The sequence below is a fragment of the Loxodonta africana genome, chromosome 24 (genome assembly GCF_030014295.1).
Source record: "Loxodonta africana isolate mLoxAfr1 chromosome 24, mLoxAfr1.hap2, whole genome shotgun sequence".
Classification (NCBI taxonomy): Eukaryota; Metazoa; Chordata; class Mammalia; order Proboscidea; family Elephantidae; genus Loxodonta; species Loxodonta africana.
The window spans coordinates 7,262,450-7,279,321 of record NC_087365.1 but is presented as its reverse complement, the minus strand read 5'-3'; the positions used below and the strand labels follow the sequence as shown (position 1 = coordinate 7,279,321).

Here is a 16,872-nt window from a genome sequence, read left to right as displayed (position 1 = left end):
CAGGTAAATACTTTATTAGTGATAATGAGAGGTTTGCCAGATAACTGAATCTTTTTTCCCCTCGCTAGCTACTTCACGGAGCCGTGGTGCATGGCCCTCTTCCACGATCGTTTTATTGATCTCAGGAAAGAGTTGCGCCAAATCTTAACCTCCAAGGAGGTAAGAGTGATCAATGGATATGTAGAGTCTTCCTTGCAAATTATAAGCAGTTTATATTTGTTGATCATTTGGACTTTTCCCTATATTCCCACCCGTATGGTTTTACTTTTTAAACCAACTGTACCTCATATAAGCAAATTATTGAGTATGTGAACATAGACGGTGATATCTCAGGCAAAGTAGTAGGTATTTAAATCCCTTTGTTGGGGGCAAATTTTCTTTTTCCATTTTACCAGTAACTGTATTTTCATTATCAGCTAACAGTGAAGGCTAAAAGCTGAATATGAGTTGTATTTGCTTGTCCCCAAGAATGAAGATTGCGTTCCTGTAGCTTCTGTCTATATTTGCCAGTAAACATTTGTATTTGGAAGATGTAGAGGGGAGTCATCCAGATGTTAAAACATACTCCTTTTATAACTGAAACTTCTTTCTCACACTCATTCAAGATTGACTAGAAGGTAGGCTACAAGTCCCAAAGGTTCCATGCTCAGCAAGAAAGTTGACTCTGCAGTGAAATAGCCAGATAGTTGTGAAACTTTAAATTAAATTATATTCTTTCATTTAATACTGGAGTCTGTAACAGAGCTAAGGAAGTTAACGCTGTGCTCAGAGTGGTCAAATATTGAGCCTACACTCTACCTTGCTTCACTCAGACAAGGGCTGGGACCTGGCTCATTAGTTTCTGCCTTGTTTTACTGTCCAAAGGGGTGAGTCCTATGTCTTTGGTGTCACTTCCACTTGAGAGTCCCATGCCGCTTGTCATTCTGAGTGGTCTAGGCATCACAGCTGTAGACCATGTATCAAATACCAACTGGGGTCTGGCCGCAACATGCACCACCTCAGTTAGTCATAACAAGAACCCTATAAGGTGGCTGGATTGGTATGCTTCCATTTTTGGGGGATGCTCCCAAGTGGTATGCTCCCAATTTTACCAATGAGGAAACTGAAGCTTGTCTATTTTAAATAACCCACCGTGGCTTACCAGCTAGATACGACCAGCAAGATTCAAACTTGAGTGTCTTTCACTCCATAGCCAGGAATATAGGCACTGAACCATTCCAGCTAGCTGTGTGGCTGGGCACTATCTCCTCATTGCCCCCTTTTCATTTTGCCTCCTGGGGTCCAAGATAGGAAATTTAAATAACTTTCCAATCTGAAGTAGATTCAGATTGGGAAACATAGGTTTAAAATTTAAACCAAACTCAAATGTCTTTAGGATCTGCACAGGTAAGAACCAGGCAAGTAAATATAAATGAGGGGCCAACAAGCACATGAAAAGATACTGAGCATCATTAGCCATCAGGGAGATGCAAATCAAAACCACAATGAGATACCACCTCGAGCCCATTAGAATGGCAAGGATTAAAAAAAAAAAAAAAAAGGAAAACAACAGGTATTGGAGGGGATTTGGAGGAATTGGAACCCTCATCCATTGCTGATGGGAATGAAAAAATGGTACAACCACTGTGGAAAACAGTTTGACGGTTCCTGAAAAAGTTAAACATGGAAATATCATATGACCCAGCAATCCTGATCTTGGGTGTATACCCAAAAGAAGTGAAAGTAGGAATGGAAACAGAAACATGTACACCAATGTTCACTGCAGCACTTTTCACAATAGCCAAATGGTAAAAACAACCTAAACGTCCGTCAAAATGTGGTATATATATCCAATGGAATATTACTCAGCCATATAAAGAGAAATGAAGTACCAATACCCACCTCAGCATGGATGAACCTTGGGGACATTATGCTGAGCAAAATAAGTCGGTCACAAAAGGACAAATACTGAAATAAGCAAGTATATAGAATATGAACCTTATTAGTGGTTTCCAGGGTGCGAGGAGTCCCTAGGTGGCACAGTTAAGCGTTCAACTACTAGCCCAAAGGTTGGCAGTTCAAACCCACGCGGAGGTACCTTGGAAAACAAGCCTGGCATTTGCTTCCCAAAGGTCATTGCCTTGAAAACCCTCTGGAACAGTTCTACTCTGCATACATGGGGGTCACTGCGAGTTGTAATCGACTCCACGGCAACTGACAACAACAGGAGTGGGGGGAGGGGGACAGAGGGAGTTTTTGCTTGAGGAGCACTGATTTATATTAATGGCGGTATAATAACTAGGAAAAAGATGAGGATAAAAGTTGTGCGACATGAAGAGTGTAATCAATGTCATTGAGTTGTGCATGTAGGAATTGTTGGATTGGCAAATATTTTGTGTATATTTGTACCACAATAAAAAAAATACTTATATGCTATAGAGAAAAATATATATATAAACGAGGGAGGTGGAGGAGTCTATGAATAAATGCAAAGGTTAGACACTGCTAAAGTCCTTCAAATTATATATATAATTATATGGACATATATACCAAAAAAACACCTATTGCCATCGAGTCAATTCCAACTCATAGTGACCCCATAGGACAGAGTAGAACTGCCCCATATAGTTTCCAAGGAGCTCCTGACAGATTCGAGCTGCCGACCTTTTGGTTAGCAGCCATAGCTCTTAACCACTACGCCACCAGGGTTTCCAGCTACATATATATATATATATATATTCCTCAAGTATCAACTATCTTGTTATACAACATTTTGCACTTACAACAGGAATAAAAAAATCTACTATCAGACTATTTTACACATTAATGACGTACGTACTCTGGCAGTAATAAATGCCGAGGTATGAGGTGAGAATAATGTTTGATGTGATGGTTAAGGTTATATGTCAACTTGACTGGGCCATGATTCTCAGTGGTTTGGCAGTTATGTAATGATGTAATTTGGCAGTTATGTAATGGTGTCATTTGGCAGTTGTGTAATGATGTGGTCATCCTCCGTTTTCATATAACACTGATTTTCGCATTAACGACCTGGTCTTTGGAACCTAACCATGTCGATAAGTGAGGAGTGGGTGTGTATATAATTGAAAGATGCTTCAGGCCAAACAGATCCCTGCAGTTCATCCTGCGGCTGTGAGGAGATCAGCTTAGGTTGAAATCTGAACCTGAGTTGAAAGGCTGGTGTTTACTCCTCAGACCTACTCCCTTTCTCTCAGGGTGTAATCTTCAGCTCACTACTGCCCCATAGTAAAAAGTTTCATTAGTTTTCTAGTTATCCCATGAAAACTCTGAGCCTGATTCCTTCTAATCTCAGATCCAAGCTCCTCAGTTGACATTTTGCATAGAGCCAAGAGGACTTAGACATCAGGCTTCACATCCAGCCTTAACATTCCCTTCACCTTACCAAGTATACTGTCAAACCCAATGACAGTGGCTTTTCACGGCAACTCAGGACATTCGAGGAAGACACACTAAGGGCTCCCCAACCATTCTTTTGAATTGTCTAGATTTCCAAAAAATGAAACACACTCCTTTTATTCTTCTAGAAGAAAACTCTTCTTTGAGGGATTGTTCTGTTTTCAACATTTCCATTTGTCATATGGGATGGGGTACCAGAAGAGGTGGTGTAGGGAGGTGGCTGCCTCTTACTCAGCTGCGCCACTCGCTGTGACCTGCAGCAGATTCACAGATTCCTAAGAAACAGGACATAGCTATGCTCACCTCAGACAGCTATGGGAGGAAAAAGGAGGGAATGTGTGCAAGCACATGGCACAGAAGAAGGACTCTGTAAATGTCGGCCACCATGAGTAACAGTCACAGTGGAGATGGGTGACAATGGAAGCAGTAGTCACATAAACAGACATGCAAGAATTTCATTTTAGAATCCGGGGATAGGAAAATTTTTAAAAATACCCTTCAGTAAAGAATAACAATAATCCTTTTTCTCAAATGTTAATATGATGTACCTCTTTCTTTTCACTTTATACCTTGATTTCAGAGAAATGCATAAGTTCAATCCTATTAAAGATATTATTATATGGTTTGGTACATAAATTTTCTTCTCCCTCCACATGTGAAGAGAGAAATAAATGACAATTAAATGTGACTGTTATTATAAATCACTTCAAATCTATATATTGTTTTTTTTTTTTTAAAAAAAAAAGCTCATTATAAGACATCTTAAATCATTTTAGGGTAGTAAAGAGAACAGACTATAAATCCACTGGCACTACGTTTGGGCTGTGGCTGTGGCTGAGGCCAGAGTCATTGATAAAGGCTAAACTTTGTGTAGTCAAATTATCTTTCAAAATCTTTTAACAAAGATATAATAATTACAAACATATATGCACCTAACAACAAAGTCCCAAGATATATGAAGCAAAAATTGACAGAATTGAAGGATGAAATAGACAAGTTTACAATAATAGAGACTTCAATACTCCACTTTTAATAATGGGCCAGATGACCACAAGGAAGGTCAATAAGGAAATAGAAGACTTAAACAACACTATGAACCAACTATACCTAACATACCTATAAAGAACAGTCCAAGTGCACAGGAACGTTCTCCAGGATAGACCATATGTTAGGCCACAAGCAAGTGTCAATAAATTTAAAGAGATTGAAACATTACAAAGTTCCTTCTCTGACCACAGTGGAATGAAACTAGAAATCAATAATGAAGGAAAACTGGAAAATTCACAAATATGTGAAAGTTAAACAACATGCTCTTAAACAACCAATAGGTTAAAGAAGAAATCGCAGGGGAGATAGAAAATACTTTGAGACAAATAAAAACAAAAATACACCGTAACAAAACTTATGAAATGAAGGGAAAGCAGTGCTCAGAGGGAAATTTATAGCTGTGAATGCGAATGCTATAAAAGAAAAAAGAAAAATATCTAAAATCAGTAAATTAACTTTAAGTTAATTTATTAAAAAATCAATAACTTTACAACTTAAAGAACTAGAAAGAAAGGATTAAACTAAACCCAATGCATTCAGGAGGAAGGAAATAATAAAGATAAGAACAAAGATAAATGAAATAGAGAATGGAAAAACAATAGAGGAAATCAACAAAACTCTTAAGTTGGTTCTTTGGACAGATCAACAAAATTGACAAACCCTTAGCTATACTAAGAAAAAAGAGAGAAGACTCAATTAACTAAAATCAGAAATGAAAGTGGGAAGAAATAAAAAAAGAATTACAAGAAAATACTGTGAACAGTTATACAAAAAATAAATAAGCTAGATGAAATAGACAAACTCATAGAAACACAAAAACTATCAAAACTGACTAAAGAAGAAATAGAAAATCTGAACAGATCTATAGCAAATGAAAAGATTGAATCAATAATCAAAAACCTCACAACAAAGAGAAGCTCAGGACTAGATGGCTTCACTGGAGAATTTGACCAAAAATCAAAAGAATTAACACAAATCCTTCTCAAACACTTCCAAAAAATAGAAGAAGATGAACACTTTTTAACTCATGCTGTGAGGCTAGCATTACCCTGATACCAAAGCCAAATGAAGACATCACAAGAAAACTGCAGATCAAAATCCCTTATGATGGAGTCAAACTTTTGGGACCTTAGTTTGCTGATGTGGCAAGACTCAAAATGATGAAGAAAGAGTTGCAAATATCCAGTTTGAATCTAGGAAAATTGGAAATCGTAAAAAATGAAATAGAGCACATAAAGATCAATATCCTAGGGGTTAATGAGCTGAAATGGACTGCTACTGGTCATTTGGAATAGGACAATCATATGGTCTACTATGCCAGGAATGACAACTTGGGAAGAAATGGCATTGCGTTCATCATCCAAAAGAACATTTCAAGATTATTCTGAAGTACAATGCTGTCAGTGATAGGATAATATCCATATGCCTACAAGGAAGACCAGTTAATATGGCTATTACTCAAATTTATGACCAACCACTAAGGCCAAAGATGAAGAAATTGAAGATTTTTTACCAACTTTTGCAGTCTGAAATTGATCGAACATGCGATCAGGATGCACTGATAGTTACTGGTGATTGGAATGCGAAAGTTGGAAACAAAGAAGAAGGATCAGTAGTTGGAAAATATGGCCTTGGTAGTAGAAACAATGCCAGAGATCACACAATTCAATTTTGCAAGACCAACGACTTCATTGCAAATACCTTTTTTCACTAACGTAAACAGCAACTATACACATGGACCTTGCCAGATAGAGTACAGAGGAATCAAATCTGTGGAAAGAGACAATGGAAAAGCTCAATATCATCAGTCAGAACAAGGCCAGGGGCAGGCTGCAGATCAGACCATCAATTACTCATATGCAAGTTCAAGCTGAAACTAAAGAAAATTAGAACAAGTCTACAAGAGCCAAAGTACGACCTTGAGTATATCCCACCTGAATTTAGAGACCATCTCAAGAATAGGTTTGACACACTGAACACTAATGACCAAAGACCAGATGAGTTATGGAATGACATCAAGAACATCATCCATGAAGAAAGCAACAGGTCATTAAAAAGACAGGGGAGAAAGAAAAGAACTAAATAGCTGTCAGAAGAGACTCTGAAACTTACTCTTGAATGTCGAGTAGCTAAAACAAAACTAAAAAATGATGAAGTAAAAGAGCTGAACAGAAGATTTCAAAGGGCAGCTCGAGAAAACAAAGTAAAGTATTGTGATGACATGTGCAAAGACGTGGAGGAAGAAAACCAAAAGGGAAGAACACGCTCAACATTTCTTAAGCTGAAAGAACTGAAGAAAAATTTCAAGCCTCGAGTTGCAATACTGAAGGATTCTGTGGGGAAAATATTAAATGATGTAGGAAGCATCAAAAGAAGATGGAAGGAATACACAGAGTCACTATACCAAAAAGAATTGGTAAATGTTCAACCATTTCCGGAAGTAACGTATGATCAGGAGCCGATGGTACTGAAGGATGAAGTCCAGGCTGCACTGGCGAAAAACAAGGCTGCAGGAATTGACGGAATACCAGTTGAGATGTTTCAACAAACAGATGCAGCACTGGAAGTGCTCACTCATCTATGCCAAGAAATTCAGAAGACAGCTACCTGGCCAACCGATTGGAAGAGATCCATACTTATGCCTATTCCCAAGAAAGGTGATCCATGATACTGTTCAGAAATTATTGAACAGTACCATTAATATCACATGCAAGCAAAATTTTGCTGAAGATCATTCAAAAGTGGCTGCAGCAGCATATCGACAGGGAACTGCTAGAAATTCAAGCTGGATTTAGAAGAGGATGTGGAACCAGGGACATCATTTCTGACATCAGATGGATCCTGGCTGAAAGCAGAGAATACCAGAAAGATGTTTACCTGTGTTTTATTGACTACGCAAAGGCATTCAACTCTGTGGCTCATAATAAGTTACGGATAACATTGCAGAAAATGGGAATTCTGGAACTCTCAATTGTGGTTATGAGGAATCTGTACATGAATCAAGAGGCAGTCATTCAAACAGACGAAGGGGATGCTGTGTGGTTTAAAATCAGGAAAGGTGTGCATTGGGGTTGTATCCTTTCACCATACTTATTCAATCTGTATGCTGAACAAATAATCTGAGAAGCTGTACTATATGAAGAACAGGGCATCAGTATTGGAGAAAGACTCATTAACAACCTGCTTTATGCATATGACATAACTTTGCTTGCTGAAAGTGAAGAGGACTTGAAGCACTTACTGATGAAGATCAAAGACCACAGCCTTCAGCGTGGATTGCACTTCAACATGAAGAAAACAAAAATCCTAACAACTGGACCAATAAGCAACATCATGATAAACAGGGAAAAGATTGAGGTTATCAAGGATTTCATTTTACTTGAATCCACAATCAACACCCATGGAAGCCGCAGTCAATAAATCAAAAGATACATTGCTTTGGGCAAATCGGCTACAAAGGACCTCTTTAAAGTGTTGAAAAGCAAAGATGTCACCTTGAGGACTAAGGTGTACCTGACCCAAACCATGGCTTTTTCAATCACCTCGTATGCATCCGAAAGCTGGACAATGAATAAGGAAGACCGAAAAATTGATGCCTTTGAATTGTGGTGTTGGCAAAGAATATTGAACATACCATGGACTGCCAAAAGAATGAACAAATCTGTCTTTGAAGAAGTACAACCAGAATGTTCCTTAGAAGCAAGGATGGCGAGACTCCATGTTACATGCTTTGGACATGTTATCAGAAGGGATCAGTCCCTGGAGAAGGACATCATGCTTGGTAAAGTAGAAAAAAAGTGAAAAAGAGGAAGACCCTCAAGGAGATGGATTGACACAGTGGCTGCAACAATGGGCTCAAGCATAGCAACAACTGTGACAATGGCATAGGACCAGGCAGTGTTTTGTTCTGTTGTGCATAGGGTTGCTATGAGTTGCAACCAACTCGATGGCACATAACAAGAACAACAACACAAATCCTTCTCAAACTCTTCCAAAAAATAGAAGAGGATGAACACTTTTTAACACATTCTGTGAGGCTAGAATTACCCTCATGCCAAAGCCAAAGGAAAGCATCACAAGAAAAGAAAACTACAGATCAATATCCCTTATGAATATACATGCAAAAATCTTCAACAAAATATTGGAATATCAATTCTAGCAGCATATCAAAAGGCCTATACACCTTGACCAAGTGGGATATATCCCAGGAATGCAAGGGTGGTTCAGCGTAAGAAAATTAATCAGTGTTATACACTACATTAATAGAATGAAGGAAAAGAACCACAGGATCATCATAATGAATGGAGAAAAAACATTTGACAAAAGTCAAATGCTATTCGTGATAAAAAACACAAAACTAGGAACTTCTTCAACCTCATAAGGGGCATTTATGAGACCTCCCTCCCCTAGCTAACATCGTACTCAATAGTAAGTGACTGAAAGTTTTCCCTCTGAGATCAGGAACAAGACAAGGATGCCCGCCTTTGCCACTGCTGTTTAACCTTGTACTGGTAGATCTAGCCAGAGCAATTAGGCAAGAAAAAGAAATTAAAAGCATCCGCATTGGAAAGGAAGAAATAAGCCTACCTCTATTTGCTAATGACATGATCTTATACATAGAAAACCCTGAATAATCCACAAAAAAGTATTAGAACTAATGAATGAATTAGCAAAGTTGCAATATACAAGGTAAATACACAAAAATGAGTTGTATTTCTATACAATAGCAATGAACAATCTGAAAATGAAATTATTAAAACAGTTGCACTTACAGTAGCATCAAAGAGAATAAAATACTTAGGAATGAATTAGATCAAGAAAGTGCAAGACATATACACTGAAAACTATAAAACATTGCTGAAAGAAATTAACAAAGACCTAAATAAATAAAAAGACATTCCATGTTCATAGATTGGAAGACTTAATATTGTTAAAATGACAATATTCTCCAAGTAATCTATAGATTCGGTGCAATTCCTATCAAAACCCACTGGCCTTTTTTGCAGAAAATGGGAAAGCTGACCCTAAAGTTTATCTGAATTTGCAAGCGTCCTGAATAGCCAAAACAATTCTGAAAAACTGAACAAAGTGAAAGGACTCACGCTTTCCAGTGTCAAAACTTTCCAGTGTCAAAACAATGAGGTACTGGCATAGGAGGGACATATAAATCAAAGGGATAGAACTGAGAGTTCAGAAATAAAGCCACATATCTATGACCAGTTGATTTTTGACAAGGATAACAACACCATTCAATTGTGAAAGAATAATTCCTTCAACAAATGGTTTGATGACAACTGGATCCACAGAAGAATGAAGTTGTCTCATACCATATGCAAAAATTAACAAAAATGGATCAAAGACCTAAGTGTAAGAGCTAAAAATATAAAATACATAGAAGAAAAGATAGGAGTAAATCTTTGTGATCTTGGATTTGGCAACAGCTTCTTAGCAATGACACCAAAAGGATAAGCAACAAAAGAAAAATATAAATTGTACTTCATTGAAACTAAAAACATTTGTGCATCAAAGAATACTATCAAGAAAGTGAAGAGAAAATCCACAAAATGGAAGAAAATACTTGCAAATCCTATTTATGGAGAAGTGTCTTATACTCCGATATATAAAGAACTCTTACAACTCAACAACAAAAAGATAACAACCCAATGAAAAATGAGCGAAGGATTTGAATACACATCTTTACAAAAAGGTATATGTGATGGTTATGGTTGTGTGTTAACTTGGCTGGGCCATGATCTCAGTGATTTGGAAGTTATATAATGATGTAGTTTGGCAGTTATGTAATGGTGTAGTCATCCTCCATGATGTGATCTGATGTGATCAGCCCATCAATTGTAAGGAGAGTTTCCTCAGGGGTGTGGTCTGCATCCTATAGATAGATAGGTGGATAGATGGATAGAGAGATAGATAGGTAGGTAGGTAAGTAAGTAGGTTAGGTAGGTAGATGATAGATAGGTAGAAAGAAAGAAGGAAGGAAGGAAGTATGTATGTATGTATGCTCTGGCAAAGCTCACTTGCATCTGGCTTGTCATCATCTGACCTCTGGTTCTTGGCACTTGAGCCAGCTGCCTGCTGTATTGCCTGCCAGTCTTGGGATTCATCAGCCTCCACAGCCTGTGAGCCAGCGGTCTTCCATCTTACTTGCCAATCTTGGGATTTGTTGGCCTCCTCAGCCTGTAAATCAGCAGCCTGCCATCTTATCTGCTGATATTGGATTCTTCAGTCTTCGCAGCCCACAAGACAACAGTCTGCTGCCTGATGTGGCAATCTTTGGTTTGTCACCCCTGCAGCTACTTGAGTCAGGGGAAGCCTTCAGCCTGACGCCTGACGCATGTACCTGGGACTTGGGACTTGCCAACCTCTACAACTGTGTGAGCCATTTCCTTGAGATAAATCAAGGAATGTGTGCGTGTATGTGTGCGTACACTTCACTGGTTTTGCTTCTCTAGAGAAAAAGAAATAAAATTTATTATTTTTTTTTAAGCCAGACTACATAGTATGAAAAAAAAAAAAGAAAAATGCTCAATGTCATTAGTCATGAGGGATATGGAAATCAAAAGCACAACGAAATGTTCTTTCGCACCCACTAGACTGGCTCTAGGTGTCCCTAGGTGGCCCAAATGGTTAAACACTTGACTACTAACTAAAAGGCTGATTGTTCAGACCCACCCAGGATCTCCTTGGAAGAAAGCCCTGGCAGTCTGCTTCTGAAAGGTCATAGCCTTGAAAACCCCATGAAGTGCGGCTGTACTCTGCAACACACAGGGCTGCCATGAGTCTGAATTGACTGGACAGCAACTGGTTACTGGCTGGTTAGGATGGCTGTAATTAAAAAAAAAAAAAAAAGTAAATTACAAGAATTGGTGGAGAAATAAGAAACTCTGTACATTGCTGGTAGAATAGAAAATGGTGTGGCTGCTTTAGAAAACAGTTTGGCAGTTCCTCAAAAAGTTAAAAATAGAATTAGCATACGACATAGCAATTCCACTCCTAAGTATATACTTAAAAGAATTGAAAAGAGCTAGTCACACAAATACTTCTACACCAATGTTCAACAGCACTAGTCACAATAGCCAAAAGGTGGAAACAACTTAAACGTTCCTCAACAAATGAATGGATAAACAAAATATGAAATATCCATACAATGCATGGAATATTTTCATCCATACAAAAGAATGAAGTACTGATACATTTTAAAAGGTGGTTGAATTTAGAAAACATTATAATAAGAGCAATCAGACACAAAAGATCACCTACTTATATGTGGAAATGATAGGTGAGATGTCACAAATGGGCATTGTGTGAATTCAGGTGGTCAGACAGTGAGAGATGGAATGGTGACACTGGGAGGTGAGCCAGTCACAGTGTGAAGGGTGAGATGTTCACGCTATGAGAGGTGAGACTATCACACTGAGCAGTGAGATTTTCATACTGAAAGATGAGATGTGCTCACTGTGAGAGGTGAGAGGGTCAACAGTGTGAGAGGCGAGCTGTCACACTGAGAGATGAGATGGTTAAAGTGTGGTATGTAAGGTGACCACACTAAGAGTGAGAGGGTTACACTGTAAGATGTAAAATAGTCACGCTGTGTGATGGGCACAGTGTGACATGTGTGATGGGAACACTGAGAGAGGTGAGGTGGACACCCTGTGAGAAGTGAGATGTTCACACTCTGTCATGATATGGTCACGCGGAACTCTAAGATGGTCATACTATGAGAAGTAAAATGGTCACTCTAAGAATGGTAATGGTCAGCCTGAGATGTGACACAGTCATACTGAGTAGTGAGATGGTCATAGTGTGAGAGATGATATTGTCATAGTGTGAGAGTTGAGATAATCACACTGAAAGAGGTGAAATTGTCACAATGTGAGAGGTAAGATGGTCACATACAAGGCATGGTGGTCACAGTGTGAACAATGAAATGGCCACTCTGTGAGATGTGTGATCATCAATCTGTAAGAGATGAGATGGTCATTGTGTGAAAGGTGAGATGGTCAAACTGTGACAGGTGACATTGTCACACTGAGAGGTGAGATGATCATACCAAAAGGTGTGACAGTTAAACTGAGTAAGTAGTATGACAGTCACGGTCTGAGAGGTGAGGTAGTTACACTGGGTGGTGAAAACGGTCATTCAGAGTAGTGAGGTGATCTGTGAGATTTGAATTTGTCACTTTACAAAGTGAGATGGTCAGACTTTGAGGTGAGATTGTCAATGAAAGGTGAGATGGTCACATTGTGAGAGGTAGGAGAGTCATACTGAGAGGTGAGATTGTCACACTGGGAGGTAAGATAGTGTGAGAGGCAAAATAGTCACAGTGTAGTAGATGAGGTGGTTATTCTGTGAGAAATGACTGGTAGTTTGAGAGTTGAGGTGACCACAGAGAGAGAGGTGATAGGGTCATACCAAAGATGAGATGGTCACACTGAGTTGTGAGATAGATATAGTGAGAAAGGTGAGATGGACACGATATGAGATGGTCAAACTGAAAGGTTAGATGATTACACTGAAAGGTGACATGGTTTCACCGTGAGATGTCTGATGGTCACACTGAGAGGAGAGATGGTCACACAGAGATATGAGATGGTCACACCGTGAGGTGACATGAGTACATGGAGCGGTGGGATGTTCATAGCATGAGGAGAAATGGACATAGTGTGAGAATTGAGATGTTCACACAGAGAGAGAGAAGATGGTCAACGTGAGGGATGTGAGATGATCACAGTGTAGAGGAGAAATGGTCACACTATGAAGGATGAGATGGTCACACTGAGAGGTGAGATGGTCACACTGAAGAGTGAGATGGTCACAGTATGAGAGGTGGGATGATCACACTTAATAGTCAGAAGTCACAGTGAGAAAGTAAAATGGTCACAGTCTGAGAAGTGACATTATCACACTGTGAGAGATGATATCACTCTGAGACATGAGCTGGTCACATCGAGGGGGCGATGGTAACACTGAGATGTAAGATGGTCACAGCGTGAGAGATAAGATGGTCTATGAGAGATGAGACTCTCCCACTGAGACATGAGACAGTCACAGTGCAAGAGCTGAAATGGTCAGTGTGAGAGGGGAGATGGTCACACTGTGAAAGGTAATATTGTATTAATGAGGTGTGGGATGGTCAGTCACATTGAGAGTTGAGATGGTCACATTTGGGAAGTAGGGTGGTCACACTGAGAGGTGTGATGGTCAAATTGAGAGGTGACATATTCACATTGAGTGGTGTGAGGGTCACTCACCCAGAGAGGAGAGATGGTCCCTGTGAGATGGTCACACTTTGAAGGGTGAGATGTTCAGTACCACTGTGAGAGGTGAAATAGTGACATTGAGGGTGAGACGGTCACATTGAGATGTGAGATGGTCACAGTGTGAGAGTTGAGGTGATCACACAGAAGTGGGGAGATGGTCATGAGAGTGCACACTATGAGAGAAGAGACAGTCACACTGAGAAGTGAGATGGTCACAGTGTTAGAGGTAGATGGTCACACTGAGGGGGTGAGAGGATCACATTGTAGAAGTGAGATAGCCACACTGTGAGAGGAAAGATGGTTACACTGTGATGGTGAGATAGTCAAAGTGTGAGAGTTGAGATGAAAAGAGAAGTTAGAAGATTACAGTAGGAGAGGTGAAATGATCACAATGATTGGTAATATGGCCACCGTGAGTTGTGAGATGGTTACCCTGAGTAGTGAGATGCTCACAGCGTGAGAGGTAAAATGGGTCACACTATGAAAGGTGACACGGTAGCCCTGAGAGATGAGATGCTTATACTGGGTGAGATGGTCACACTGTGAAAGATACAATGATCAACTCTGAAAGATGAGATGGACACAAGAGTGGTGAGATGACCAAACAGTAAGAGGTGAGATGGTCACAGAGTGAGAAGATCACACTATAAGGTGAGATGGACACAGCGAGTGATGAGATGGTCAGATTGATGTATAAGATGGTCACATTGAGAGGTGAAATGGTCACACTATGAGAGGTGAGATGGTCGGTATGATAGGTGACATGTCACAGCATTAGATGTGGGGTAGTCACACTGAGAGATGAGAGGGTCACACCTTGAGATAGTCACACTGAGAAATAGATTAGATGGACAAACTGAGTATGCGGACGAACACATTGTGAGATGTGGGATGGCCACTGTAAGTGGTGAGAAGGTCACAGTGTGAGCACTGAGATGGTCGCTGTATGAAAGGTGAGATGGTCACACTGAGAAGTGAGATGATCAGAGGGTGAAAGGTGAGGTTGTAACACTGAAATGTGACAGGGTCATACTGATTGGGGTTGTGGCTCCTCTGAGTGGAATTGATAGAAGCGATATTGTCACATTGTGAGAGATTAGATGTTCATACTGTGAGATGGTCACAGTGTGAGAGGTGGATTGTCACATTGTGAGAGGTGATATGGGCACCATGAGAGGTGACATTGTCATACAGCAAGTTGAGAGTGTAACACTGAGACATGTGATTATGTCACCAAGGGTCACACTGAGGGGTAAGATGGTCACAGTGTAAGTCATGGGATGTCACACTGTGAGTGGTGAGATGGTGTCACTGTGAGAGGTGGGATTCTCACTCTGAGATGTGAGTTGGTCACCCTGTTACAGGGGAAATGATTATAGTATGAAAGGCTACTCTACAAGAATCCAGTATTTTCTTGAAAGTTCCATGTTGTGATTTTACACTATCCAACCCAAATAAAACAGCATCATCTAAACTGTTTTCATGTTGGTTTGATACAATTATCCAGAAAAAATTAAGGGAGAAAGAGCCAACCTAGTATACATTGCAGCATATATCCTTGGGGACATGTTGGTAGCTCTGTGACATTTCAGCATTCCCAGTGTATGGTTCCCAGCATCATTTGTCTTTTTCTCTCCCTGCCTTTGTTGAGCTGCTTTAAATCTGAAATCCTGTTGCCCTCACTGCCTGTTCTTCTAATTGCTGTGTGTATAATCTCAGCCATCTATTGGTGTCTTGCTTAAATAACCAAATGATAATTACATTAAAAACAGAAAACCAAACCCATTGCCATCAAATCGATTCCAGCTCATAGTGACCCTACAGGACAGAGCAGAACTGCCCCATAGGGTCTCCAAGGCTGTAAATCCTGACAGAAGCAGACTGCCACATCCTTCTCCTGTGGAGTGGCTGGTGGGTTTGAACCTCCGACGTTTCGGTTAGCAGATGAGTGCTTAGCCACTGCACTACCGCCTTATACCTTGAATCTATTTTTCTATCTATAAGTTCTTACCATTAATGAATTAATAATCTAGTGAAACTCTGCGAGTAATCCATTCTTTATTTCTGTTTAAAACAAAATGTAGAATTATTGCAATTTCAAATAAATATACCATCCAAGTCCACAAGACTCATCCTTTAGGGAAATGTTCAATTATTACACTGTTCAGAAAGCACACAGCTCAGACCTTGGTGAGACACTTTCAGTAACATCCCTGCTATAGATGGGCAGATATGCGAGGAGGCAAATCCTGTAAAATCTTAACTGTAGAGTCCAGGTGTGGGATAGGTGGATGTTCACTGTACCATTTTGTCAACTTGATTGGATGTTTGGCATTTTTTATAATAAAACATTGGAGAGATCCCTGCAATATTACAGATAGGATTTTTAATTTCACATAACTTTATTCTCTCTGAGCCCTGTCTCTAAAGATATCAGTGAAATGTCGTTATACTGAGACTCGATCCCAGGGTTTTTGAGTCCTGTTTCTTCAAGACTGTAACAGAGTAAGCCATCTAGGAGTTTTCATGTAAGTATGTTTAATCACATCCTTTCTTTTTTTTTAAATGAGCAGAATCTACAGATAATATTTTTCTGAAGATCGAAGGCTTCAAATTACCACGTTGGAGGCTGAGCACAATCTTCTTTGTAGTGAAACTGCTTTCTTATTATGGTGCTAAATCCAAGTCATTTCAGTGTCTGGCCCTTGCTGTATTTCACAGGAGGAAGACCTTCCTTCCATAGAACAGATAGCCCATCAAATTGAAGACGAGGAAATCAGCATCCGTGAGAAGCCCCGGCAATACCTCCAACGAGTTTTCCAGGACACCATCTACAAAGCCCTGGTGGAGAAGAGCATCCTTGGTTACCTGCACTACAACCATTACCACCTGCCCATGTATGCGTGGCCCAGCATCATTTAGCGTGGCCCGGGCTCTGCTCTCCTCTTTTCCTACCTTACTTCCTGCAAGTGCTCTGTATAAATAGGAACTCCTCTGAAGCCGGCTTAACAGCAAAGCCTCCAGTTTTTGTCATTTCTATTCAGTCCACTCATGGTTTTTTTTAATTCAGTCCACTTATGCCTGTAGTTTTCAGTTGTTCCAGTAGGTGGCACTGGGTAGTGCATCTCCGTTC

At 39.8% G+C, this 16,872-nt stretch overlaps 1 protein-coding gene across 1 annotated transcript in view; it reads left to right on the top strand.

Moving 5' to 3' along the window:
- Positions 1-16,661, top strand: part of CFAP61 (cilia and flagella associated protein 61) — a 405,193-nt gene extending 388,532 nt beyond the window's left edge. Inside the window, exons 24-25 of the mRNA XM_064276462.1 lie at positions 69-159; positions 16,461-16,661. Coding sequence (XP_064132532.1) covers positions 69-159; positions 16,461-16,661 — 292 coding nt within the window. The remainder of the gene's footprint in view (positions 1-68; positions 160-16,460) is intronic.
- Positions 16,662-16,872: the final 211 nt, after the last annotated feature.